This window comes from Haliotis rufescens, unplaced genomic scaffold, assembly GCF_023055435.1.
Source record: "Haliotis rufescens isolate VD_foot unplaced genomic scaffold, xgHalRufe1.0.p SCAF_22, whole genome shotgun sequence".
Classification (NCBI taxonomy): domain Eukaryota; kingdom Metazoa; phylum Mollusca; class Gastropoda; order Lepetellida; family Haliotidae; genus Haliotis; species Haliotis rufescens.
In genome coordinates this window covers 6,043,578-6,062,589 of record NW_025963913.1, presented here as the reverse complement: position 1 = coordinate 6,062,589, position 19,012 = coordinate 6,043,578, and the positions used below count along the sequence as shown (strand labels likewise).

The 19,012-nt window shown below is 41.7% G+C and overlaps 1 protein-coding gene across 3 annotated transcripts in view; it reads right to left on the bottom strand.

Moving 5' to 3' along the window:
• The window catches only part of LOC124118215 (plexin-A1-like), a 73,084-nt gene that overhangs the window by 33,789 nt on the left and 20,283 nt on the right, over positions 1 to 19,012 (bottom strand). For all 3 annotated transcript variants that reach the window (XM_046480337.2, XM_046480338.2, XM_046480335.2), the window contains exon 2: positions 2,033 to 3,043. In XM_046480337.2, the coding sequence (XP_046336293.2) occupies positions 2,033 to 2,986 (954 nt within the window). In that variant the 5' untranslated portion in view covers positions 2,987 to 3,043. The remainder of the gene's footprint in view (positions 1 to 2,032; positions 3,044 to 19,012) is intronic.

Sequence of the window (19,012 nt, the reverse complement as noted above, 5' to 3'; positions counted from 1 at the left end):
TTACACACCCCTCCCTCACCCACACCCCTCCTACACACGTGTACCCAGCCACATGCACTGACATATCGGCGGCACACACACCCCTCCCTCACACCCCCACCCCTCCTATACACGTGTACCCAGCCACATGCACTGACATATCGGTGGCACACACACCCCTCCCTCACACCCCCACCCCTCCTATACACGTGTACCCAGCCACATGCACTGACATATCGGCGGCACACACACCCCTCCCTCACACCCCCACCCCTCCTATACACGTGTACCCAGCCACATGCACTGACATATCGGCGGCACACACACCCCTCCCTCACGCCCCACACCCACAACCCTCCTATACACCTGTACCCAGCCACATGCACTGACATATCGGCGGCACACACACCCCTCCCTCACAACCCACACCCACACCCCTCCTATACACGTGTACCCAGCCACATGCACTGACATATCGGTGGCACACACACCCCTCCCTCACGCCCTACACCCACAACCCTCCTACACACCTGTACCCAGCCACATGCACTGACATATCGGCGGCACACACACCCCTCCCTCACAACCCACACCCACACCCCTCCTATACACGTGTACCCAGCCACATGCACTGACATATCGGCGGCACACACACCCTCCCTCACACCCCACACCCACACTCCTCCTATACACGTGTACCCAGCCACATGCACTGACATATCGGCAGCACACACACCCCTCCCTCAGAACTCACACCCACACCCCTCCTATACACCTGTACCCAGCCACATGCACTGACATATCGGCGGCACACACACCCTCCCTCACGCCCCACATCCCTCCTACACACGTGTACCCAGCCACACGCACTGACATATCGGCGGCACACACCCCTCCCTCACACCCCACACCCACACTCCTCCTATACACGTGTACCCAGCTACATGCACTGACATATCGGCGGCCCCCACACCCCTCCCTCACGCCCCACACCCCTCCTACACACGTGTACCCAGCCACATGCACTGACATATCGGCGGCTTACACACCCCTCCCTCACCCACACCCCTCCTACACACGTGTACCCAGCCACATGCACTGACATATCGGCGGCACACACATCCCTCCCTCACACCCAACACCCACACTCCTCCTACACACGTGTACCCAGCCACATGCACTGACATATCGGCGGCACACACACCCCTCCCTCACACCCCCACCCCTCCTATACACGTGTACCCAGCCACATGCACTGACATATCGGTGGCACACACACCCCTCCCTCACACCCCCACCCCTCCTATACACGTGTACCCAGCCACATGCACTGACATATCGGCGGCACACACACCCCTCCCTCACACCCCCACCCCTCCTATACACGTGTACCCAGCCACATGCACTGACATATCGGCGGCACACACACCCCTCCCTCACGCCCCACACCCCTCCTACACACGTGTACCCAGCCACATGCACTGACATATCGGCGGCACACACATCCCTCCCTCACACCCTTCACCCACACCCCTACTACACACGTGTACCCAGCCACATGCACTGACATATCGGCGGCACACACACCCCTCCCTCACACCCCCACCCCTCCTATACACGTGTACCCAGCCACATGCACTGACATATCGGCGGCACACACACCCCTCCCTCACCCCTCCTACACACGTGTACCCAGCCACATGCACTGACATATCGGCGGCACACACACCCCTCCCTCACGCCCTTCACCCACACCCCTCCTACACACGTGTACCCAGCCACATGCACTGACATATCGGCGGCACACACACCCTCCCTCACACCCCCACCCCTCCTATACACGTGTACCCAGCCACATGCACTGACATATCGGCGGCACACACATCCCTCCCTCACGCCCTTCACCCACACCCCTCCTACACACATGTACCCAGCCACATGCACTGACATATTGGCGGCACAGGCACAGGCGCGCGCACGCACGCAGCACGCACGCACACACGCACGCACGCGCACACACACACACGCGCGATATTTTTCATATTAAACATACGTTACATGTGTTGTTTAATCTATATGGTTTCAGATATCTGTCTTCTTGCATGGACGTTGCGGCGTATGACAAAGATGTGTAAAGATCTTCAAAAGTATAATAGGTCAACCGCGATGTATTGTTCTCCCTGTTCTCAAAGACGGCAAGAACAAGAGCGTCGTACGTCGTGTTATGAGCAGATTTGAACTTTTCATGGTTTTGACCTGCAGAGAGTAAAACAACATCAGATATAGGTTCCCAATAATTCCTATCAATAACTACATCTGTGTATGTGTTATTGCAAACAACTATGAGTTTTGAAACAGTCGAATTATTCGTTGTGTTTGCGATCTGGTTTGCAAAGAAGTGTCCAGCCCCATTGAAACTGAACCCGCCCACAGGGTTATAGTTTGTCCGGTACATCTGTGTGACGTTTTCTACAAGATCAATAGTGTACGTCCTTGTCGCTTTTTTCAGTTGATACTCCAGTTTCCAAACACTCAGGGTGGAAGTGGCATTGTTCGAATTCCCAAGAGACACTTTTGTAGACGTGTACAAAACAGTACTGTTTCCAGAGAGAGAAGACGGAAACACAATGGTTTCATTTTCATCTCCAAATATTGATGGGCTAAGTTCTAAACTTGTGTTTGAAGAAAGGTCATTTTTATTCAGCATACGTGTTTCACATTTCCCTGATGCATAACACATTAACAGCTGTGTTTCTGCTACTAATACCAACACAGTGGTGCGAGAGCCTGTCTCCGCACAAGGTTCCAGCACCCCTGCCTTTCCCCGACAGACACATTTAGACCCGGCTATGTACACAGTGTCCTTGTGAAGTATCATGTGTGTAAAGTTGTCTTCTATATCCGGGCATTTCCCTCCTGTCACCTCCGTCACTACAGCCAGTGCTACTGCTACCAAAGTCGCGAAAATATACATTCCTTTCTTCTTGACGGTAGCGTCAGGATCCATCTTGCCTTGTCAGTCACCAGTCTCCACATATACGTGCATTGTCACTGATCATAATTCCTGTTTAGAAGAAAATAACAATTTCACAATACTGAGTACATTTATAGCAATTTCAAATTTTAGGACTTCGGCTTTGTTCATATGCAAATGTAATTAAATGGAAAGCCTAATAAAGGACAATTTTGCATTGCAAAGAATAAAATCGACAAAAACATTTCCATAATCTACTAAAAGAGAAGACCATTTCATAAGCATGTGTTTAAAAGAGTTATTCCCTCTGGGAAATTTATTAACCTCCGAGGCGGGTTACAAAGTATTTTATCAAGATCACGTGGACCAATCAGATCACATCATTCTGAGATGGAGGTATGACAGCGACATTTAGTCCCAGAAATAAGTGATCTCATTTACAAATATAGAATAATCTACAACATAAAATGAATTAATAATAACCAAATGGAGCCAAGACCAATCCTCAATCATTCAAGACTTGAAATGGACTTTTTTTAAACTTATTCTCTAGGGTCTGGAAAACAAACCAATAAAGTTCACTTTTTGGGGGGAAAAACCAGGACTATTGAAAGTGGCTCCTTGTCACACAGTCCACTGAAGATGCAACATTTCCCACTTACACAGCCACGGGAGTCCACTCTCTGCGCCCGTTCTACAACATACCGTTGTGAGAGTGTATTTCTCCCACAGGGTAATAAATTAATCCACGCAGAATTCTGCCGCACAATAGCATGCGGATTAGATTAGTTATTGTCCGTGTCGTTCAAGTTTAACTCGTCTCATTTTCATATGAGAATAGAGTACATACTTGGATTAAAGTTCAACTCACGCTGGAAAAATATTTCTTCGAACCTTTAAATGCATATTTTTTTGGAAAATATCGTAACAGCAATCACTTCTAACCCGTTGATCCCGAAAAGGTTCAGGTGAGCTGAAATGGGGTGAAACGTCGCGTCCAAGATTAGTGCATTTAAATATATGTAGCGACCTGTGTGTGCGTGTGTGTGTGTGTGTGTGCGCGTGTGTGTGTGTGCGTGCGTGCGTGCGTGCATGCGTGTGTGTGTGTGTGTGGCTGCTTGTACTTGTCCGGAATATTGACGATTTATAATGCTTGCACACTGAGATACCATACCGTAATTTAACATGAATACCGCACTTACAGTATACTGACCCCGATGATGATGATGAGGATGATGATGATGATGATGATGATGATGATGATGATAATGATATGACGTTTATAACCATACAATATCGGACTACGACATCTAAACTGTCGGATAACAATAACGAACAGATATAAGATTTTGCAGTACAAAATTGTTGTTGTAACCATAAGTATTACATATCTATCCCAGGGCCAATTGATAACATTTCATTAAAGCTATCTTCATAATTTCTGAACATATTACTTGTTGTTGTTATTTGAACCCGACCAAACTACATGACAATTCAACCCGTGAACATCCGAGGAAGAAAAGGTCTTCAGCAACCCATGCTTGCTGTAAAAGGCGACTGTGCTTATCTTTGGAGGCGACTAACGGGGTCAGGTGGTCAGGCTCGCTGACTTGGTTGATGCATGTTATTGTATCCCAATTGGGTGGATCGATGCTCATGATGTCAATCACTGGATTGTCTGGTCCAGATTTTTTACAGACCGCCGTCATGTAGCTGGAATATTGCTGAGTGCGGCGTTAAACAACAAACAAACAAACAAACAAACATAACAATTCGATGATCATTCTCAACTCGCTTTCACGCCAAAGTCTTGAAATGGAAACGAGCTCGGTTTTTTTACATACAAAACGCGCGCTGCACGTGCAAAATTAAGAAGCCGCCGATCGAGTTCACTTCAACATCGGAGACAAACAACTTAAGTGGTTATTTTTGCTCGATATGTATTCGCAACTTATTTCGATCGCAATTTGTTGTTTCTAAGCTAGATAAACACCCCTGCTTGGTTATGCTGGTGTCGTCAGTGTGACTGTTAATCTCCGAGAAGAGAAGATGACATATTGATCAAGTGAATAAAAATATGGTCGTGTGTCTCCCGAACAATCGGATTGACACTTTATAACGTGTACACGGATATTAACAATTATCATATAATGGGTAGGTTTCTCGGCAGGATAAAGCCAACGGATAAAAACGATATCCGTTGGGGTCATATGCGGATAGAGATGCAAATATCAAAGGTCAAGTTGGGACTACGTTCACTGTTTATTGACAAACATGGCGTCGCCCTCGTTATTCGGCGATCGAGTCAGATTTAACCACCGGGAATCTGGATAAACTACAGAGATAATTGCTTTCATTATCAAAAGAACAGTCTATTATACTAAAAATCAGTGTCTTACTGTGACGTAGCTAAGGCATTTTATACGTTTTGGCAACTTTGGAGATATAAATTTCGACACAATTTTGCGAGGGCACGAGGCCTAGCCAAGCGGGATCAGTAGCCATATCTGTGCTTGTAGACCTGCTGCTTGAACCTTTCTCCACAAATTAAAATAGTTGGATTTGGCCGAAATATGTTTGAATTGTTTCCCTTTTTCGTTTTGTCGCTTTGTGTACATCTGACTACACTTCTTAACGTTATGACAGGACAGACCGACTGTCAACAAAGTCTGACCGTGGCCGTGACGTCTCATAGACTAGGGTTAGAGTAACTTCCCTTTGACAAAGGGCAGTTACTCTAGCAGAAAGACCGACGGTTGCCGCGAAAGGCAATTAAAAACAATTGTTGTTTTGCGTATATGTTGCTTCGCCACTGTATAAGAAAGAGATTTCAGTTGTAACTATATTGGCTACTGTCACTGTCCGATTGACACATCACTTACCATGTGACGTAATAAATATTAATGCGCGCATTCCAGGAAAACTCGCAATGTTTCGGTAATGTTTGTGAGAGGGAAAGCGATTTTGAAGAACAGAATTAAAGAATGACATTATATGATAAAGAGGTTATCACGCTTGTGTGTTTGGGGATGGTAAATATCCTGTATTAGGAATAAACACTATGTATTTAGCTCGCCAAGGCTCGCTAAATACAATGTTTATTCCTAATGCAGGATATTTACCATTCCCAAACACACTCGCGTGATAACCTCTATGTATTAATTTAAATACAAAATTCTGAATTTAGATAAAACACTTTACATCGGATATTTATGAGATATGTGTTGTGTCCATCGCACCTCTCGCTACAAGACAAGCTGAGATAACATTTGCTCTTAACACTGCCAAGAACAGAGAGCGAAAAGAAGTCTACCTGTTGGATGTGATTGATACACGTCGTCTGTTTTCCAGTCCTCTGAAGCAACCACTCCCACCCTCTGAAAACAGTTTTATCGCCTAGCCTTCAGCTCACTGAAGGTTTATGCCTGATAGACCTAGAAACAATGTCCCTTAATCTTCCTATCTGTTCGCTGTTTCTAACGGAGAGGTTCAGGTTACTTCAGCTCGTGCACGTCCGTTGAGGTGTACCAGCGACTGTTGTTATTCCCGGGAATTGTTCACAGCGACAATTCCTCAGGGGAAACAGATATAAGGTTAGACTAACACTTAGTCTATGAAAACATTCTTTTGAGAAAATTGTAAATTTTTTCCCTCTGCTCTTTTCACATTGAATCAAGACAACTAGGCTTGGTTTTGTTTGATCTAGACTTGCCTTGGCTTTTATAGTATAAACACATTCCACTGTCATGGCGTAGGGCTAATGTAAAATACCCAACATTCTTCATTGTAACTATGTGGGTATATGTGGACACTTTGACGCTATCCTGGAAGATGTTTGACTCCCCAAACTCCCTCAAGCTACTGGCAAACCTAATTATAATGGATGTTCATTGATTGAATGATGCCAAACTCACAATTTATTCATTCTAATGGCAGACTTGATCCAGATAGATTTCATGGTAAACGTACTTGCAAAGAAGAAAACACAATATATTTTGTAATTTCTTCAGCAATGGGCCCAACTTTGATCTACTATTATGAAATAGGTGAACTTTGCCCTTTGTTGTCAGATGAACACTGACCACTTAACCTGAATTTATTTAACAAGTCTCCAAGTGTAGAGCCAGATACTAAACTTACCAACAACATTACAGTCTTTAGCGAATGTAAACCAGGCAAATGTAAGGCCGATAAGTTCATTACAAACATTGCAGATTATGATGTAAACACTGGCAGTCCTAAAGCTAGGTCACTGCGGGAAGGTCAATGTTTTGTTTGGTTGTTGTTTAACGCAGCACTCAGCAATATTCCGGCTATATGACAGCAGTCTGGAGCAGACAATCCAGTGATTGATATCATGAGCATAGATGTACGCAATTGGGAAACGATGACATGCATCAACCCAGTCAGCGAGCCTGACCACCATGGCCCGTTAGTCGCCTCTTACGACAAGCATGAGTTGCTGAAGACCTATTCTACCCCGGATCTTCACGGGTGTTGTGCCCTTAAACCTACAACAGAAGCCGTTGTCGTGAACCTTGGTTTGGCCCTGAATCAGTTAAACGTAAACTCTTTTTTAAAACAAAATACATTTACCAAAAAACAAGTCAGAATCCAACAAATATCATTTACGTAAAGCGAGCAAAGATTATAAGAAGACAATGAATAAATACATCAGGAGAGCCGCTGAGCACATTGGGCATCAACTACGAGAATCACATGATGTATCATCAGAGAAATATTGGAAATTGCTAAAAAAAATCAACAAATCGACAATAACAACCCCGTACATCATACAAACGAAAATTGTTATCAAGATAACGGAGAGCCTAGATATTTTATAATACGACATCACTATACTAAATGCTGATGTTTGTTTGTTGTTTAGCGCCGAACTCAATGACAATCCAGTGATTGACATCGTGAGCATCGATGTACGCAATTAGGCTTCGATGACATGCATCAACCAAGTCAGCGAGCCTGACCACCCGATCCCGTTAGTCGCCTCTTACGACAATCACAGTCGCCTCTTACGACAAGCATGGGTTGCTGAAGACCTGACCTACACCGGTCCTCCACGGGTATGCTGATATCACATCAGTCAGTCATTGCAGCGTTACTCAAACTAAAACGAAATAAATCGCCAGGACTAGACCTCATCCTGAGTGAACATTTATTCGATTCGTCGTCAACATTGATACCATTTCGACCAATTACTAAATTGAGCTGTTTTGGTTTATTGTTTACAAGTATACTAAACGACAGATGAACTCGGTTTTACGACCATTATGAATTAATTTCACATGTTTAGTCTGGTTTCAGAAAGGACTTTTCTACGGTAGATACTGTTTTCATTCTTCAAAATCTTATCAATCAAATGAAGCAAAGTAAAAATAATCTTTTTGTGTTTTTATAGATTCTCGAAAGCATTTGACAAGATCTAATGGTCTTTGGATGAAATTGAGAAATACTGGTGTGAAAAGAAAAATATTAACTTTGATACAAAATATGTATTAAAATATAATATCCTGTGTTATGGCAAACAATGATAAATCAGATTTCTTCCCATGTATGTCTGGGGTCAGGCAAGGAGACAATTCGTCCCATCTTTTGTTTTCAATTTTTCTGAATGACTTGGAATTCTTCTTAGACAAAATCTCTACGGTGGAATACAACATGACTCTGTTTCTGATAACCTAACATTGCATCTAAATCTTCAAGTTCTCTTGTATGCGGACAATGCCGTTCTCCCAGCTGAAACCCAAGGAGATTTACAACGTACGATTGAATATTTTACCAATTATTGCGAAACATAGAAATTGAATGTAAACATTGATAAAACTAAAGTTATTGTTTTTGGAACTGGGCCTGCAACAAGTTATAAGAAAACGTTTTATTTCATTAATCAGAAAATAGATGTCGTCGATACACATAAACCATAGGAACCACATACCATAGAAAAGGACGTCTAAAGTTTGCTGTGAAGCCTATTCCTGGGCTTGATATGAAAGGTCCAATTTCACAACTAAAACGTACTTGGAACGTACAACTACTGGTAGATCTTCTGCTCTCAGCATTTGACAGACCAGCTTTACCAATAGTGTGACGTGAAAGAAGTGTACACCTTAAGTTCCTAAAACTAGCTACTGGATTAAGAAAAAACACTTTGATTGTTATGGTTTACAGTGAACTCGGTAGAGAAGCTATTCAGCTTAAAGTATCCAAACGTTTAGTAACCTATTGGTGTAAATTAATGTTTTATCATCCGAATAAGAAAATTATATATTCTAAACTTATTTATATAACTCAATGCAGTAAAGTAAGTATTAACTTCCCTTGGTTGAATCATGTAAAATATATTCTTTGTAAATGGGGTTTACCTGATGTATTTGAAAACCCTCATGTACATAACGAAGCTTGGATCATCGCAAAAGTTGAATTAACGTTAGTTTCTGCAATCATGAACTAGTGATGTAAAAACAATCATCTAAAGGTATTATATTATAAGGTCATAAAGGACTCTTCCTCTTTCGAAAATTACTTACTTCTTCCAGGTATCTCTAAATCTATATATTCTTCTCTATATCTCTAAACCTATCCTTTATTTTAAATCATGGACCCCCATAGAAACTGGATAGCTAAACCTCCCACGTGAACAGACACTGTGTACTTTTTGTGATTCAAAATTAATTCTCATTATTTATTAAACGCCCAAACTTTATAAATGAACGTAAATCATTCCTTAGAAATGCTTCTGCACATGGCATAACCTTTCAAAATACCGTCAACTGTTCTCAATATCTCAACCATTAGGAATTTATCTAAGTTCTTAAAACACATTAATATGAAATTAAAATAATACATTGTCATCTTGCCGTTCATTCCATTTACTGAAATGTTCTATTTGTAGTTACGTACCGCCGAAAGTTGTTTGATTATTGGAGTTAATACACGCACGAAACCTTCCTGCGGTCAAGCGAGGCACGGGTGGCCCGGTCGTCTAAGGCGCCGCGATTTGCTGTGCAGAGTTGCGTCCCTTGTGCACGCCAGAAACCTATGATCGTGGGTTCGAACCCGGTTCATCCCGATTATGTTTGTCAGCACCATACGTGGGTATGGGCTTCGCCAAAGTGTTAACGTCTGATACCTGCATCGGTTAGGTCTTTCTCCCAACGTTAAGCTGACACGCCGTGATATAACTGGAATACTTTTCAAAGCGGCGTTAAACCCAACCCACTCACTCACTCCGGTCAAAATACAACTGGTTCAAATGTCAACGATATAATTAACCATAGCATATATACTCCTAGGTATCTCAGGTGTCATCGGCCCCATATGCATTATAGATTGCATATACCCGATGTTCTATATGCCGATTTTTGACAGTCAATATCATCTTCTGGAGGCAAGGGAGTAAACTGAGTGTACAAATCCAGTTTATTCCCTGTGACGAACTAGGCTGGAATTCCGGAGTTACATCTTGGCTGGACTAACGAGTCTATGCATAGTCTAATCCAAATCACGCAACGAACTAGACATCCGGTTGTAAATAACATGGAATTCAACGTGCAGATTTCGATCGACTGCATGATTTGTAAAGCATGTGTACTTGGCATCAACAGATACTTACCAAATCTTTTCATGTTTTTAGTCAAGGTGCCCAAACGATTTGATGCACTTCACGAGATAGGACAGATTTTATTACAATATAGATCTTGACTATCGATCAGATCGTCTTCACTTTGGCGCCGCCATCTTGTTTGAAGCAAATGCAATAATTGTTGATATTAGAGGTGGAATCTGATTTGTCAATAGGAGGAACATTGAAGGGACATAACTTGTAATAGCCACTGGTGGCACTGCGATCGAGCCCAGAAATTCCAGCCTAGTTCTGCAAGGACCTTTGCAGTCTGTTAACTCCCTTGCCTCGGGAAGATGAGTCAATATTGGCCAGAGTCTAAATGTGTTTAAATGTGTTCCAGATAATACTGGAAATACATCATTTTGCCTCATCATCAGATTGTACTCCAAAAGTCATTGCTCGTAATAGTTTAGGAGGGTCAACGGCGAAGTTTGGAACTTATGGTTTGTGTGATCCAGTTTCAATCATTTACAGTTCGTACGTAATATTCTTGATTCATCACAATATTCACAAAGCAGATGCCTAATCAGCTTTTAAATCCAACAATACATACCTCATATGCCTATACCTTTAAAAACCTCTACAGAATTTACAAAAATCTTAATCTTACCAACTTTGTTTTCATAAATTTCCGAGATGAACCGTGTGACTCCACTGGGAAGCTTGTCAGATTCAGATGATCTGAGATCCCGCGAAGTGAAATAGTTGCACCATGACGGCACACGTAATTAGCCGGCAGTCTGCAACAGCCTTATCTACCCCCTGACACACGGGGTCGTTGTAGAAGGATGCAGACCTGACTTTGGCACTTAGCATGCTGGTTGGTAATACATTGGTTACACTGCCGAAACAACATTCCTCACTTACGGGGACATACTCTTTTAGACCGGGTCAAGTTTTTCGATGTCCTAAAGCGTGACGAAAACAGATAATAGAGATATTGTGTTGTGAATAATTACTTTTACTGTCGTCATTCACATCGCTGTTATCTACAACCACACGTGAAGAACATGTCAGGAAATAATATATACCGCGGATTGTTTGACTGAGTGTATGGCATAAAACACTCTGCATATTGTCACTGGCTAGATGGTATACAACATACGGATGGTAAGTGTCACTGAGTAGAAGATATACAACACACAGTGTAACTGAGTAGAAGATATACAACATACAGTGTCACTGAGCAGAAGATATACAACATACAGAGTCACAGAGTAGAAAATTTACAACATACAGTGTACGGTGTCACTGAGTAGAAGATATACAACATACGGTGCCACTGAGCAGAAGACATACAACACACAGTGTCACTGAGTGGAAGATATACTACACACAGTGTCACTGAGTGGAAGATATACAACACACAGTGTCACTAAGTGGAAGATATACAACACACAGTGTCACTGATAGAAGATATACAACACACAGTGTCACTAAGTGGAAGATATACAACACACAGTGTCACTGAGAAGAAGATATACAACATACAGTGTCACTGAGTAGAAGATATACAACACACATTGTCAATGAGTAGCAGATATACAACACACAGTGTCACTGTGTAGAAGATATGCAACACACGGTGTCACTGAGTGGAAGATATACAACACAGTGTACAGTGTCAGTGAGTAGAAGATATACAACACGCAGTGTCACTGAGTAGACGACATACAACATACAGTGTACAGTGTCACTGAGAGGACGATATACAACTTACAGTGTCACTGAGTCGAAGATATACATCACACAGTGTACAGTGTCACTGAGTAGAAGATATTCAACACACAGTGTCACTGAGTAGAAGACATACAACATACAGTGTACAGTGTCACTGACAGGACGATGTACAACACACGGTGTCACTGAGTGGAAGATATACAACACAGTGTACAGTGTCAGTGAGTAGAAGATATACAACACGCAGTGTCACTGAGTAGACGACATACAACATACAGTGTACAGTGTCACTGAGAGGACGATATACAACTTACAGTGTCACTGAGTGGAAGATATACATCACACAGTGTACAGTGTCACTGAGTAGAAGACATACAACACACAGTGTCACTGAGTGGAAGATATACTACACACAGTGTCACTGAGTGGAAGATATACAACACACAGTGTCACTAAGTGGAAGATATACAACACACAGTGTCACTGATAGAAGATATACAACACACAGTGTCACTAAGTGGAAGATATACAACACACAGTGTCACTGAGAAGAAGATATACAACATACAGTGTCACTGAGTAGAAGATATACAACACACATTGTCAATGAGTAGCAGATATACAACACACAGTGTCACTGTGTAGAAGATATGCAACACACGGTGTCACTGAGTGGAAGATATACAACACAGTGTACAGTGTCAGTGAGTAGAAGATATACAACACGCAGTGTCACTGAGTAGACGACATACAACATACAGTGTACAGTGTCACTGAGAGGACGATATACAACTTACAGTGTCACTGAGTCGAAGATATACATCACACAGTGTACAGTGTCACTGAGTAGAAGATATTCAACACACAGTGTCACTGAGTAGAAGACATACAACATACAGTGTACAGTGTCACTGACAGGACGATGTACAACACACGGTGTCACTGAGTGGAAGATATACAACACAGTGTACAGTGTCAGTGAGTAGAAGATATACAACACGCAGTGTCACTGAGTAGACGACATACAACATACAGTGTACAGTGTCACTGAGAGGACGATATACAACTTACAGTGTCACTGAGTGGAAGATATACATCACACAGTGTACAGTGTCACTGAGTAGAAGACATACAACACACAGTGTCACTGAGTGGAAGATATACTACACACAGTGTCACTGAGTGGAAGATATACAACACACAGTGTCACTAAGTGGAAGATATACAACACACAGTGTCACTGATAGAAGATATACAACACACAGTGTCACTAAGTGGAAGATATACAACACACAGTGTCACTGAGAAGAAGATATACAACATACAGTGTCACTGAGTAGAAGATATACAACACACATTGTCAATGAGTAGCAGATATACAACACACAGTGTCACTGTGTAGAAGATATGCAACACACGGTGTCACTGAGTGGAAGATATACAACACAGTGTACAGTGTCAGTGAGTAGAAGATATACAACACGCAGTGTCACTGAGTAGACGACATACAACATACAGTGTACAGTGTCACTGAGAGGACGATATACAACTTACAGTGTCACTGAGTGGAAGATATACATCACACAGTGTACAGTGTCACTGAGTAGAAGATATTCAACACACAGTGTCACTGAGTAGAAGACATACAACATACAGTGTACAGTGTCACTGACAGGACGATGTACAACACACAGTGTCACTGACTGGAAGATATAGAACACACAGTGTCCAGTGTCACTGAGTAGAAGATATACAACACACAGTGTCACTGAGTGGAAGATATACAACATACAGTGTCACTGGGCAGAAGATATACAACACACACTGTCACTGAGTAGAAGATATACAACACACAGTGTCACTGAGTAGAAGATATACAACACACACAGTGTACAGTGTCAGTGAGTAGAAGATATACAACACGCAGTGTCACTGAGTAGACGACATACAACATACAGTGTACAGTGTCACTGAGAGGACGATATACAACTTACAGTGTCACTGAGTGGAAGATATACATCACACAGTGTACAGTGTCACTGAGTAGAAGATATTCAACACACAGTGTCACTGAGTAGAAGACATACAACATACAGTGTACAGTGTCACTGACAGGACGATGTACAACACACAGTGTCACTGACTGGAAGATATAGAACACACAGTGTCCAGTGTCACTGAGTAGAAGATATACAACACACAGTGTCACTGAGTGGAAGATATACAACATACAGTGTCACTGGGCAGAAGATATACAACACACACTGTCACTGAGTAGAAGATATACAACACACAGTGTCACTGAGTAGAAGATATACAACACACACAGTGTACAGTGTCAGTGAGTAGAAGATATACAACACACAGTGTCACTGAGTAGACGACATACAACATACAGTGTACAGTGTCACTGAGTGAAGGAATATACAACACACAGGGTCACTGAATAGACGACATATAACATACAGTGTACAGTGTCACTGAGTAGAAGATATACAACATACAGTGTCGCTGAGTAGAAGATTAACAACACACAGTGTCACTAAGTAGAAGATATACAACACACAGTGTCACTGAGTAGAAGATATATAACATACAGTGTCACTAAGTAGAAGATATACAACATACAGTGTCACTGAGTAGAAGATATACAACACACACAGTGTACAGTGTCACTAAGTAGAAGACATACAACATAGAGTGTCACTGAGCAGAAGATATACAACACAAAGTGTCACTGAGTAGAAGATATACAACATACAACGTCACTGAGTAGAAGATATATAAGACAAAGTGTCACTGAGTAGAAGATATACAACATACAGTGTACAGTGTCACTGAGTACAAGATATACAACACAAAGTGTCACTGAGTAGACGATATTTAACATAAGTGTCACTGAGTAGAAGATATACAACACAAAGTGTCACTGAGTAGTGAGTGAGTGAGTGAGTATGGTTTTACGCAATATTCCAGCATTATCACGGCGGGGAACACCAGAAATAGGCTTCACACATTTTACCCATATCGGGAATCGAACCCGGGTCTTCGGCGTGACGAGCGAACGCTTTAACCACTAGGCTACCCGACCGCCCCGTCACTGAGTAGAAGATATACAACACACACAGTGTACAGTGTTACGTGGTAGATGATATACAACATACACAATGTGCATTGTCACTGAGTAGATGATATGCAACAAACGCAGTGTACAGTGTTACGTGGTAGATGATATACAACATACACAGTGTGCATTGTCACTGAGTAGATGATATGCACCACACACAGTGTACAGTGTCACTGGGTAGATGATATACAACACACACAGTGTATTGTGTCACTGGGTAGATGATATACAACATACATAGTGTATTGTGTCACTGGGTAGAAGATATACAATATACATAGTGTACAGTGTTACTGAGTAGATGATCTACAACACACATAGTGTACATTGTCACTGAGTAGATGATATACAACACACACAGTGTATATTGTCACTGAGTAGATCATATACAACACACACAGTGTATAGTGTCACTGGGTAGATGATATACAACACACACTGTGTATAGTGTCACTGGGTAGATGATATACAACGCACACAGAGTACATTGTCACTGGGTAGATCATATACAACACACACAGTGTATTGTGTCACTGGATAGATGTTATACAACACACACAGTGTACATTGTCACTGGGTAGATCATATACAACACACACAGTGTATAGTGTCACTGGGTAGATCATATACAACACACACAGTGTATAGTGTCACTGGGTAGATGATATACAACACACACAGTGTATTGTGTCACTGGGTAGATCATATACAACACACACAGTGTTTAGTGTCACTGGGTAGATGATATTCAACACACACAGTGTATAGTGTCACTGGGTAGATCATATACAACACACACAGTGAACATTGTCACTGGGTAGATCATATACAACACACAGAGTGTATAGTGTCACTGGGTAGATGATATACAACACACACAGTGTATTGTGTCACTGGGTAGATGATATACAAGATGCATAGTGTATTGTTTCACTGGGTAGATGATATTCAACACACACAGTGTATTGTGTCACTGGGTAGATGATATACAAAATGCATAGTGTATTGTGTCACTGGGTAGATGATATACAACACCCACAGTGTATTGTGTCACTGGGTAGATGATATACAACACACACAGTGTATAGTGTCACTGGGTAGATGATATACAACACCCACAGTGTTTAGTGTCAATTGGTAGATGATATGCAACACCCACAGTGTTTAGTGTCAATGGGTAGATGATATACAACACACACAGTGTACATTGTCACTGGGTAGATCATATACAACACACACAGTGTATAGTGTCACTGGGTAGATCATATACAACACACACAGTGTATAGTGTCACTGGGTAGATGATATACAACACCCACAGTGTTTAGTGTCAATTGGTAGATGATATGCAACACCCACAGTGTTTAGTGTCAATGGGTAGATGATATACAACACACACAGTGTACATTGTCACTGGGTAGATCATATACAACACACACAGTGTATAGTGTCACTGGGTAGATCATATACAACACACACAGTGTATAGTGTCACTGGGTAGATGATATACAACACCCACAGTGTTTAGTGTCAATTGGTAGATGATATGCAACACCCACAGTGTATAGTGTCACTGGGTAGATCATATACAACACACACAGTGTATAGTGTCACTGGGTAGATGATATACAACACCCACAGTGTATAGTGTCACTGGGTAGATGATATACAACACACGCAGTGTATAGTGTGACTGAGTAGATGATATACAAGATGCATAGTGTATTGTGTCACTAGGTAGATGATTTACAACACACACAGTGTATAGTGTCACTGGGTAGATGATATAAAACACACACAGTGTATAGTGTCACTGGGTAGATGATATAAAACACACACAGTGTATAGTGTCACTGGGTAGATCATATACAACACACACAGTGTTTAGTGTCACTGGGTAGATGATATAAAACACACACAGTGTATTGTGTCACTAGGTAGATGATTTACAACACACACAGTGTATAGTGTCACTGGGTAGATGATATAAAACACACACAGTGTATAGTGTCACTGGGTAGATGATATAAAACACACGCAGTGTATAGTGTGACTGGGTAGATGATATAAAACACACACAGTGTATTGTGTCACTAGGTAGATGATTTACAACACACACAGTGTATAGTGTCACTGGGTAGATGATATAAAACACACACAGTGTATAGTGTCACTGGGTAGATGATATAAAACACACACAGTGTATAGTGTCACTGGGTAGATCATATACAACACACACAGTGTTTAGTGTCACTGGGTAGATGATATAAAACACACACAGTGTATTGTGTCACTAGGTAGATGATTTACAACACACACAGTGTATAGTGTCACTGGGTAGATGATATAAAACACACACAGTGTATAGTGTCACTGGGTAGATGATATAAAACACACGCAGTGTATAGTGTGACTGGGTAGATGATATAAAACACACACAGTGTATTGTGTCACTAGGTAGATGATTTACAACACACACAGTGTATAGTGTCACTGGGTAGATGATATAAAACACACACAGTGTATAGTGTCACTGGGTAGATGATATAAAACACACGCAGTGTATAGTGTGACTGGGTAGATGATATAAAACACACACAGTGTATTGTGTCACTAGGTAGATGATTTACAACACACACAGTGTATAGTGTCACTGGGTAGATGATATAAAACACACACAGTGTATAGTGTCACTGGGTAGATGATATAAAACACACACAGTGTATAGTGTCACTGGGTAGATCATATACAACACACACAGTGTTTAGTGTCACTGGGTAGATGATATAAAACACACACAGTGTATTGTGTCACTGGGTAGATGATTTACAACACACACAGTGTATAGTGTCACTGGGTAGATGATATAAAACACACACAGTGTATTGTGTCACTGGGTAGATCATATACAACACACACAGTGTTTAGTGTCACTGGGTAGATGATATAAAACACACACAGTGTATTGTGTCACTGGGTAAATGATATACAACATACATAGTGTATTGTGTCACTGAGTAGATCATATACAACACACACAGTGTATTGTGTCACTGGGTAAATGATATACAACACACACAGTGTATTGTGTCACTGAGTAGATCATATACAACACACACAGTGTATTGTGTCACTGGGTAAATGATATACAAGATGCATAGTGTGTTGTGTCACTGGGTGGATGATATACAACGCCCACAGTGTATAGTGTCACTGGGTAGATGATATACAACATACACAGTGTATAGTGTCACTGAGTAGATCATATACAACACACACACAGTGTACATTGTCACTGGGTAGATGATATACAACACACACAGTGTATAGTTTCACTGGGTAGATGATATACAACACACACAGTGTATAGTGTCACTGGGTAGATGATATACAACACACACAGTGTATAGTGTCAGTGGGTAGATGATATACAACACACACAGTGTATTGTGTCACTGAGTAGATCATATACAACACACACAGTGTATTGTGTCACTGGGTAAATGATATACAAGATGCATAGTGTATAGTGTCACTGGGTAGATGATATACAACACACACAGTGTATAGTGTCAATGGGTAGATCATATACAACACACACAGTGTATAG